Source organism: Heptranchias perlo, chromosome 1, assembly GCF_035084215.1.
Source record: "Heptranchias perlo isolate sHepPer1 chromosome 1, sHepPer1.hap1, whole genome shotgun sequence".
Taxonomy (NCBI): Eukaryota; Metazoa; Chordata; class Chondrichthyes; order Hexanchiformes; family Hexanchidae; genus Heptranchias; species Heptranchias perlo.
Genome location: NC_090325.1, coordinates 188,379,403 through 188,390,901, shown reverse-complemented (window position 1 = coordinate 188,390,901; position 11,499 = coordinate 188,379,403). Strand labels below are relative to the sequence as shown.

Here is an 11,499-nt window from a genome sequence, read left to right as displayed (position 1 = left end):
GTCCCTCCTTGTATGTGATCTGGTTTGAAAATCAGTTTCCTTCTCGTCTCACTGATGTTCCTCCTCATTACTGATGTGGTTTCAGGTTCAGTTTCACTTTCAGTTACCTTTCATCATTCTGACAGCATTCCAATAACAGTGTTTGTTGGGAAATGGAAACTGAGCTTACACACACAAGAGGGAATATGTGAGGCCATGGAGGGATTTCGACATGAGGATGAGAATTTTAAAATCAAGGTGTTGGTGGACAGGGAGCCAATGTAGGTCAGTAGGAGGGTGTGGTGGTGGGGGTGGGTGAACGAGACTTGTTGCGAGTTAGGATAGGTGCAGCAAAGTTTTGGATGAGTGAGGGTGGAAGATGGGAAGCATAGCCGTGCTGCATTTTTTGGTGCTTGGCCTCCCGTCTGCGCTTTCAGTGAACGGCAGCAAGAGCTGTTGGTGAACTACAATGCGCGTCATTGAAAATTGTAAACAATTTTACAACACCAAGTTATAGTCCAGCAATTTTATTTTAAATTCACAAGCTTTCCGAGGCTACCTCCTTCGTCAGGTTGTGAATTTAAAATAAAATTGCTGGACTATAACTTGGTGTTGTAAAATTGTTTACAATTGTCAACCCCAGTCCATCACCGGCATCTCCACATCATGACCGTCATTGAAACAGGAAGGATTCAATCCGTGACGCTTAGTCACAGCGATGAATCAGTGGGTAAACATTATTGGAAGGTTCTCACCCATAACAATTCAATTCTTATTGCTCTTCAGTCCATTGGCTCGCACTGTTGGTTCAGAGGCGGGTCCAGAGAAAGGGAATTCCCCCATATAAATATATATAATGTGCGTGTGTGTGTGAGAGAGATTTTCAGAGGGATTTGAATTGAATCGGTGCTGCAGCAGCTCCAGAAAGGAAAGCTTTTCATCTGATCAGCAGCGACCTCTCGAGTGAATTTATTTTTTCTCTCGATCACTTGGAGGAAGAGAATAATAAAGAGGAGGAGGCCAGCGAGTGTGAGAGAGGGGGGGAACATGTTGTGTTGGGGGGAGTTGGGGATGGAGCCCGGGCAGGACCTGGGCTCACAGTCAGTGGAAGTTCTCAAAGGGGAGAAGATTCAACATCTTTGCAGCCGGGACGGATTCACTGTGTTTGTGTTGGAAAACGGAAAAGTTTATACAAGGGTCAGTGGACAGAAGCAGAAAACACAACCTGGTGAGGAAATACAATATTAAAATCCTGTCTGCAATAGGAAACAGGGTTTTTATTAATTTATTATATATAAAATTGACAGGCAACTGGAATCATTTTAAAATGTATTAATTTAGACATAATACAAAGTAAATAAAGTTCAGGGTTTGTAGCAAACTATATATTTTATAGATCATGGAATAAGATTATTGTCCAAAATTGTGAAGCATTTTTTAAAGTCTGGTGAGTTAATTAAAACAAAATTCCTCCAGGAATTGTATTTAATATTTTAATTTAATGTTGCATCTTTCGCCTCCAGTCCCCCCTCCCAATCGCACTGTGTTCGCCTTTAGGTGTTGATTATAGTTTGAATATCGATTGTAACTTGGGTATCGATTATATTTTGGGTTTAGATTACACTTTGGGGGATGTACAGTGTCTGTCTGGGTGTTAAGTGCCGGATCTGCCCAGAACAGTTCGGTTTTCTTTTCCTTAATCTCCCCCCTTCACCTTCGAAGCCTGTTTTTCTTCGTTTGGTTTTGGCCACTTTCAGTTTCGTTTCTCCCAAACGGTGACAGCTGCAGCAGCAACACAGCCCCAGGCTCCAAATAGAGATCTTCAGCCCATTAACCCAGCACATGTAAAATGTCTCACATCCCACTGGTGGGAGCTTGGTTAATCGACAGGGTTTGCTGAGATTTTCATAACCTGCCAATTCACTAAATAGACCATTTTATTACAGCTGGAGGGGGCAAGCTGACCAGAAAAGAGATTATTTTAATGCTGAGTTTATATTTTTGAATTTTTAAATGTAATTTTTACTTGATAAAAATTGTTCCTTTTTTAAAATGTCGGCTTTTTCACTCTTGGAGTCTCCCTGCCTCGTTATTCTCATTGAATCCGTTGCAGTACATAATAGGTTATTTTCTTGGTCTGAACTATGATTGCAATTGATTGTTTGAATATGACAGAAAATAGATTTCAGTACGGATAGCTAACTGAGTTCTGCCTGTCAGTGCCAACTGTGAACAAACACAACACAAGGGAACACTGTCTTCATGGAAAAATGTTGGTCAAATGTTTCATTTTGCAGGGACCGAGAAGGTTAACAAGAGCTGTGCATCATTTGTGGCACAATGATAATGTGCACAGTTGACACAATGGGGGTGATTTTAACCCTACTGGGCGGGTAGACCTTAAAATCGCCCGGGTTACTTACCCGCCCTGGAGTCATCAGGAACCAAAAGATCGCGATTTTAACCTGCACCAAGGAGCCGGCAGGATCCTTTGTTAACATATGCGTGTCGGGTCCAAATGACATCATTAAAATACCCCCCAGGCCTCATTCCAGGAGCAATGGATGACTTTCTAACTTTAGATCCTTAGGCCCCAGTAGTCCTGGGGCCATTGGGGAATAATTTTGTGGTTGACTACCAGAGGTGGGTGGAAGGGAGGGGGGATGAAATTTGGGTCGGAACCTGCATCCACCAGTGTTCCACCCCTCCGTCCCGCCTCTAGTCGTCAACCACTAAACTGTTCCCCCAGTGGCCCCAGAAAGTTCGGGGGCCTAAGGATCTAAAATGGAAAGTGTTCCTTTTCCCCCCACCAAACGTTCCTCACCTTGAAGAGCGCAAACTCAAGGATAAAAAGGAAATTATTATGGTGATAAACTGCAGGGAGAGGAGAGAATTGAAACGTTCAAACTAGTGTATACAAGTGTTCAAACTGCTGTCAGTGGCCAACACAGCATTTTCAAGTGGCTTCACTGAGTGTATTCATCAGAATAGGAATAGACCATCCAGCCCCTGAAGCTTGTTCCGCCATTCAGTTAGATCAAGGCTGATCTGTGCCTGAACTCCAGTTACCCGCCTTGCTCCATATCCTTTGATACTCTTACCCAATAAAATCCATCGATCTCTGTATTGAAATTTTCAGTTTTAGGTGTGGGTTCCAGATTTCCACTACCCATTGTGTGAAAAAGTGCTTCCTGATTTCACTCCTAAATGACCGGGCTCTAATATTAAGATTGTGCCCCCATGTTCTGGATTCCCTCACCAGAGGAAATAGTTTCTCTGTATCTACCCTATCGAATCCCTTTATCACTTTAAATAGCTCGATTAAATCACCCCCAACCTCCTAAACTCAGGGGAATACAAACCAAGTTTATGCCACCTGTCCTCCTAACCTAACCCTTTGAGCGCTGGTATAATTCTGGTAAAGTGCCCAATCTTGTGACAGCACCATTTTCAAATAAATTCAAAGCAGTAAGACGCAACTACCTCTTTGAATGTAACTTGTTGGTATACTGTTTACTTTGATATATTTTCTAATATTTATTCTCGGGATTTGGGCATTGCTGGCATGGCCGGCATTTATTGCCCATCCCTAGTTGCCCTGAGAAGGTGGTGTTGGGCCTTCCTGTTGAACCACTGTAGCCGTTTGATGCAACTGAGTGGCTTGCTAGGCCGTTTCAGAGGGTCATTAAGAGTCAACCACACTGGTGTGGGACTGGAGTCACATACAGGCCAGACTGGGTAAGGACAGCAGTGTTCCTTCCCTAAAGGACATCAGTGAATCGGGTGGGTTTTTACGATAATCCGACAGCTTCATGGTCACTGACTCCAGCTTTTTACTTCCAGATTCTTTCAACTGAATTCAAATTCCCAAAGGTTCCGACCCAAATTTCGTCTCCCCAAGGTGGGATTTGAACTCACGTTCTCTGGATTATTAGTCCAGGCCTCTGGATTACTAGTCCAGTAACATAATCACTACATTACCATTCTGCTCAATATTAATATTTTGTTTTCATTCTTTCTGTGCAGGACAGCTTGCTGCATTCAAGAAGCAGAAAATCCACTTTGCGGATAGTGGGACATCCCACATCCTCTTCCTTTCTGAAACAGGAAATGTTTTTCATAGTGAAGTAAAATCAAAGGAATCTGCAGCTAAATCAAAAGACTTCTCCATAGTGAAACCACAGTAAGAATTACATCATTCCTGGTGGACATTATGTTTTTAAAAAAAAATTGTTGTTCTTGATTAGTTTTCAACCATTGTGTTCCAAATTGGGTTGTGGCCTAAATGTTCGAAGGTGGCAAAATAGTGATAGAGTTTAACCCTTAGACTGCCAACAGGTGCAAGGAAAAAGTTGTCTAAATTTTGCTTTGTTTAATTCTTAATTAATGAAGCAAGTAGGGTCTTCTTGATCATGCAAGGTTTGATGTCCAATCCGAAAGATGGCATCTCTGACCGTGCAGCACTCCCTCAGTACTACAATAAAGTGTCAAACGAGATTATGTGCTCAAGTCTCTGGAGTGGGGTTTGAAACCTACAATCTTCTGACTCAGAGGTGAAAAGTGTAACCAATCAGCCACAGCTGACTGGAGAGTAAGTGACTGACTCATCTGACTATGTTGTCCTGTCGGCTTTATTGTGTTTGTTCACCTTCCCCATGCAGAATCACAAGGGCAACAGAAATTTTCCCAACATGCAGTTGCAGCAGCCATTTTAAAGTGGCTACAATGTTGGCACATTAGAATTTTCATTAAAAAAGCATTAAAACATCATCTCTTATGAAATGAAACAGGTCAGATATATTTCTGAAAAAGATTTAGATATTGTGTATAATTATGTTTTATTTATGTTTAGGATATTTAAGAGCTTGAGTGAAACAAATATAATTCAAGTGGCCTGTGGAAACAATCACTCACTGGCGCTGTCCAAAGGTAAAAACTAAACTCAAACATGCTTCTTGTAACTTAATCAAAAGCGGAATCAAATTAAGAAGCTGTACAAGCTAGTCCAGTTGTGAACCAGGTCTAAGCCTAGCACATTATTGGCATATTCGTGATTAACATTGCCATGTTTCTATTTACTTAAATGTCGAAATGACACCGAGTGCAGCAAAGGCCAAGCCAATCAATGTGTTGGAAATAAAAATAAACACTGTATTTCTGTTTAATATTAAGTTAGTTTATCTTATCAAGAGACTGTGAATGAGCGGGAACCTATTGTCATTTTTTGGTAACGTCCTTGACTCGGTAATTCTTGGATTCAAGTTCTTTTACACGATCAAATAGATCACATGGAACAATGTACCCAAGCATTTTTCCTTTTGTACCTTCAATTTGAGATGACTCAACCGACTTTACTTTCCAATCTCGGGATGTGGGCATCGCTGGCAAGTCCAGCATTTATTACCCATCCCAAGTTGCCTTGATGGAGCAGTTTGACACAACTGAGTGGCTTGCTAGGCCACTTCAGAGGGCAGTTAACAGACAGCTTTTTATTTCCAGATTTTTTTAAGCTGATTTCAAATTCTCAAACTGCCATGTTGGGATTTGAACTCACAGCTAGAAATGAAACTGATAATACTGCCAAAATTATTTAAAAGGAGATAATCAAGAACAATGTCCGTTGTGTTGTGCCCCAGGGCTGGACCTAACTCAAGTCTCACACATGAGATTCTTGAGCCACTTACTGGGGAAAAGTAGCTGAGGTGGTTTCCTGTTGCCTTCCTCACGGTTTGTATCTCCGGAGAATCTTCTCTTAGGTGGGCTGCAACCAAGGCTAAAGAGCCCCACCTACCCTTTAGTATTAGAGGGGGCCATCTACAACCATCAGACACAGCCCATCGCACTGGATGTCAACACAGTATTCAGAGCCAGTGCTCCAGTCTCCGCTCACCAGCGCTCTCTGGAGTGGGGTCCGAACCCAACCCTTCTGACTCAGAGGTGGAAACACTACCACTGGACCAGTGGTCACTCCGTCCAGAAGTGAGTCTCCCGCTGGATGTCAACGTCAGTATTTAGAGACCATATTCTAGTCTCCACTCACTGGAACTGTCTGGTGTGAGGTTTGAACCCTTCACCTTCTGACTCAGGCGGGAATACCACTACTGAGTACAAAAAAGTGTATATTGAGGTATTATTACTGCAGGAGAATTGGTTTAGTGACCATTCATAACTAAACGTTTAATGTCCTGAATATTATTTCTAGTCAGTAGTTTATAGAAATTAGGTTAAAGTACAAATCAGTTTTCCCAAATCTCTGTTTTCTTGTGAGAGTTACACAGGATCATTTTAAACATAGAGTACATGTACTGGAACCCAAATGGTAATTTTTTCTCATTTGACTTCTGTTGCAAGATGGCCGACTCTTTGCTTGGGGACAGAACACTTATGGCCAGCTGGGTCTTGGTACAGAAGATCTCTCCCAGTGCAACCCTCAGTGTGTGAAATCTCTCACTGGGGTGCCAGTAGCTCAGATCACTGCAGGAGGAGAGCACAGCTTCGCTATGTCTCTCTCAGGGACAGTGTTCGGCTGGGGAAGAAACAATCACGGACAGCTGGGGCTCAATGACACCGAGGGTAAGAACAGTTACAAAAGTATTATTTTTCCTTTTCCGCTCTGTTGCTGCCATTTCCGAACAAAGCTTTGTAACCTGCCGTTTCTTGACAATATGTTTTTGAGTGTCACCAGTTAAACGAGCATTGAGGCAGAAAAGTCCATAATCTCTTTATGTCATTGATCAGTGTTCGATCGGCAGGACTGAAGCAGAAACACAGTAAGTGTCTTCGAACATAATGGGAGAGCACGAGGAGAAAACTCTTAATTCTGTTAAAAATAAGACTAAAATGATTGAAGTGGGTGTTGGTGGCAAATCAAAGCATGTTGACAATTTGGTGAGGAGCACGATTTGGTTGAGAGCTTTGAGTATTCTTAGATTCCTGACGACCTATGTTGATGATTGCTCAAAAAAAATTAAGAGATAAATTGGTATAACAGGGAAAGTTTTCACAGATTTAAGTATCACTTGGAAGGAATGGAAAGAAAGCTAACATTTTGTATATCATATCAATAGAGCTCTCTCATGTATGACTCCGAGAGTTGGCTGAAGGCTAGTGATGAGAAAAGGATGAGGTGTTTGAAATGTGGGGTTACTGAAGCTTTTAGTACTGTGGCAAAAATGATTTGATTCTTCAAGAATTGGGTGTGAAGATGGAGTTGATGCAATGGATCATCAAGGCAAGTTGTCCTCTTTTGATCATGTAATTTGTGGCAGTTGTGGAAAGTTACACACTCCATTTTGGTTCGACAACTTAATAGAACGAGAAGGTAATTGGAAAAAGAACTGGAGGCAACATGAGGAAAACATTTTTTACACTGCGTGTTGTTATGATCTGGAATGCACTGCCTGAAACGTTGATGGAAGCACATTCAATAATAACTTTCAAAGGAGAATTGGATAAATACTTGTAGTGGAAAAAGGTGGAAGGCTATGGGGAAAAAGTAGGGGAGTGGGACTAATTGGATAGCTCTTTCAAAGACCCAGCACAAGCACGATGGGCTGAATGTGAGCAATTGGGCTCGCATCTCCAGTGGGCAAAAATCAACACTTCAGACCTGCCCAGTGTGACAGCTCTGAGATCCAATGTGCTGAAATATCACTCCCCAGCACGGTGTGTCCTTGAGTTTCAGGTTACATGTTGGGATAATAATGGGGTTTCCACCAAAACATCCAGTTTGATCTGCACCTAAGGTATAACATATGTACAGTCACCAGATGCAGCGTGACCAGCTTTCATTTTTCAGACTGCGGTTCTCTGTAGAAACGTCCAATCTGGGCTCAGCAGCTGGCTATAAGATTGGAAAAGAGATCCTTCAATCTTGTATATTTTATTCACTGTTCTATATTGAGGGAGCCAAATGTAGACCGGTTGATTGCTTTGCTCAACATATCCATTATGTCTGGATGTCTGATCCTGAACTCCCTGTGAGTTGTGACTTTAATTCCTCTGACCATGCTCACTCTGATTGGCTTTTTACACTGCTCCAACCAAGTCCAACACAATCTTGCAGATAATCTTTCATCTTCCTGCTGGGCCATCTGAGCCCCGGCTCTGAACATTAACCTCAAAAATTTGAGCTTAGTTGTCTACCTTAGTTGTTCCTGAACTCTCCCATTCACACCCTTCAGTTTTAAAGTCATGTGTGACCCAATCACCCTGCTTTCTTCAAATTCCTGACTGAGATGAACTCATAAAACAGAGCACTTTCCAATAGAATAAAGATTAGTCCCCCGCATCATCCCTGAACACAGGCAGCCTGTACACATGCTCACAGAACTTCGGGACAGAAGTTTACAACAATACCAAGTGCACTCAGTATTTGTGCAAAATGACAGTGAGAATCATTTTATTCTCACTTATTGAATAGTTGAAACCTTCATAGTTGATCAATTGGATACCTTCTCTTCAAAATCACTTTTTCAATCCTTCTTGCAGATAAACATAATCCCAACTACGTGAAGCTGTTAGAGTGCAAGAAGACCATCCATGTCTCTTGTGGAGAAGAGCACACTGCTGTTCTGACAAAGGTTTGTGCTGAAAGAACGTGAAATCAAAATCTCAACGATTTTATCCTTATTGGGTGGAGGGGGTCCCCCCATTGTGAAGGGTGGGTGGGGCTTTTTAGCCTTGGTTGCAGCCCACCTAGGAGAAGGTACTCCGACGATCAAAACTATGAGGAAGGCAACGGGAAACCACTTCAGCTGCTCTTCCCTAGTAAGTGGCTCAAGAATCTCAGGTGTGAGACTTGAGTTAAGTCCTGCCCTCGGGCTGAACACAACGGACAAACCATCCTTTAGTTATTACTCATGCATTAGCACAAAGGTAGAACTGCAATCAGCTTCAATCAGTGGGTAAATATCTACAATATTTGAGTTATGATTGCAGGCATTCAGGGGTATATTTACTGGCTGCACTATTCCTGTACGAATATTTAATGCACTCTAAGAGATTAGTATGAACGCATTGACCATTTGGAAAGCATCGGCTTATACAAGATAGAGTCAGTTGAAGTAACAATTTTCCGTCACTAGATGCCATTATGATATTTGATAACTGTTATAATGTACTAGTTAATAATAAAAGGGCACTAGTCCAATGTCACTTCAGTACCAAAGACTTTCCTTGTGATGAGAAGTAACACGCCCTTAAGACACTGTCTTCTCCTCTAGGATGGACTTGTTTTCACCTTTGGAGCTGGGAGTTACGGGCAGCTTGGACACAACTCGACAAAGGATGAGATCAAACCTCGTTTTGTCGCCGAACTGTTTGGAAACAAAGTCTCTCAGATAGCATGTGGGAGGTGAGATAGCAAAACATCAACAACAATAAAATACACCTCTATCTGTTTCACTTCAGTTTATGTGTAAACCAGACGGAGATTTAAATGTATGCAATTCTTTAGCGACTTAACATTGATGGCCATTTGCAGTGTGAGTCTACCTGGTCAACTATTTTATTATCTAGAGAGTTCATTGACTTTTTTATGGACAGCTCTTCTAAAAGATCTTTATTCCTCTCTTGGAAAGAAATAATGGCTCATTGCATGGTACGAGCTTGGGAACCAGGACTGGACATTGGGCCAAGTGCAGGGAGCGTCAGCTGTAATCCACCTTGGTGCCAAATCCTGTCCCATGTAATCGCATTCTTATAACATTCCCTGGTATCTTCATAATGTCAGGAAACTAAATCATTTTGAGGTTTTTTTGGTTAAATTCCTATTTTTTTTTATGGCACAAGCAGCTCCCATTTTCAGTTCAGGGTTGGATTTTACAGCCTATCCCTGTTAACTCAAAGTGTCTTTTTATTTTGTTTCAAAAAAAAAATTGAATTATCCAGTAAACAGTTTAAGTAAAACAGCGCAGGAAGCTCAGAAAATAATTCAAATGAGCAGACGATTTGAACTAAGAGGAATAGACAGTTGAGACAGGAGCAGGAAGGTCTGTCTGTGAATGGAAACCTATCTGTTTCTCAACCTCCTGTTTTCTAACTGTGGTTCAATATGAGGATGTTGGTGAGTGTCTTAAGTAGAGCACGTCTAATGGGAAAGAGTTACTCCGCGGTCTCTTGCCAGACGCTTCTAATTCCAGCCATGTTTAGGCCTGAATTTAACTCCCGTAGGGAAGCCGGCGGGAGCAGACGGTAGATTTTGCCTCATTTGAATGTCGACGGTCAGCTGCCCGCCTGTTTCGGGTGGCAAGAGGCGGCTGGACATCGGCGAGTGGGTGGGGGGGGGGGGAACCAGAATACTGCCACCCGCTGGCATGAAGAAAAGGCTGCCGGCAGCTATGCAACTTCGGGGGTGGGCGGGGGGGGGGGCGGTGGGGAGTGTTGCGAGGGGTGTTGCTTGGGAGGATGGGAGGGGGGGAGCCTGGGGCAGCAGAGGCCTGGACTATCCTTGTAGGGCCCGGAGGAGCAATGCTACTCTGCCTGGGCCCCACTAAGGAAAGATTTTTTTATCTTACCTCAGAAGGCCTCACTGGCTTCCCGACAGCTTTACCAAGCGAGGAAGCCACAATGGGCGCCCCACTCGGGAGCAGGTTAACATTCCATCGGGGTCCCGTGTACATGGCGGAATTTGCATTTACTATTGAGGCTTCCGGCAGAGTCAAGGGAGACGTTAAAATGGGGAATCAGCGGGAAACAGAGCTACTCCATTTTAACAACTACCTTCCCGCCGATCGGAGAGCGTTAAAAGTCCCCCCTTTATTTCTGTCACTAATCAGCATTCAATATCGAAGCTGTTAAGAGATATTCTGCATGGTTTGGAACTAATCAGCAGCACAAAACTGGGCAGAGGCATGTAAATTTATGCTCCTATGTGTACTTTAAACAGCTATCACACACTTGTGTTTGTTGCATCATCTGGCAAGATCTACTCTTTTGGTCGTGGAGAGAAAGGACAGCTGGGAAACGGACGGACCAGTGATCAGTTAGTGCCTCTTCCTGTCACCGTAATGGGCAATAATGGACCTGAAAATGGTAAGCAATGTAAAGTTGTATACTTTTACAGCCCCATCATATGGAAAAAAATGGAACAGGATTGATATTTAATGTTGATCTGTGGATGCAATATATTTCAATTTGAGCAAGAATTTGATTTTATATATAATATATATATAACTAGTCAACCTCATATTGCATTACACACAGGGAATTAAAACCAAATGTAGTTTTCAGGTGAGGCAGAGTGAGAGGTTGGGGATAACTGAAACCAGCGTCTCCAGACATAATTCAGTCCCCATTTTAAAGTCATACATTTGTTCCTTATTTTCATTTATATTCCCATTAAAAATTCCTTTATCTAGTGGAAACTTCCTATGTAGACTTGTCACACCTTAATTACCTTCCCCCCCCAACCCCCGCAGTGATGGCACACCAATGTCTTTAGTCAGTTGAGGGTGTAATTACAATGTAACAAGTTTACATAGGCATTTTCCATTACAAATATGGACATAGGAATTTGTA

The 11,499-nt window shown here is 42.4% G+C and overlaps 1 protein-coding gene across 2 annotated transcripts in view; it reads left to right on the top strand.

Moving 5' to 3' along the window:
- The first annotated feature begins 873 nt into the window (after window positions 1–873).
- The window catches only part of LOC137329969 (probable E3 ubiquitin-protein ligase HERC4), a 43,485-nt gene continuing 32,859 nt past the window's right edge, over window positions 874–11,499 (top strand). For both annotated transcript variants that reach the window (XM_067994457.1, XM_067994458.1), the window contains exons 1-7: window positions 874–1,207; window positions 4,006–4,162; window positions 4,832–4,908; window positions 6,331–6,552; window positions 8,470–8,561; window positions 9,204–9,334; window positions 10,868–11,013. In XM_067994457.1, coding sequence (XP_067850558.1) covers window positions 1,027–1,207; window positions 4,006–4,162; window positions 4,832–4,908; window positions 6,331–6,552; window positions 8,470–8,561; window positions 9,204–9,334; window positions 10,868–11,013 — 1,006 coding nt within the window. In that variant the 5' untranslated portion in view covers window positions 874–1,026. The remainder of the gene's footprint in view (window positions 1,208–4,005; window positions 4,163–4,831; window positions 4,909–6,330; window positions 6,553–8,469; window positions 8,562–9,203; window positions 9,335–10,867; window positions 11,014–11,499) is intronic.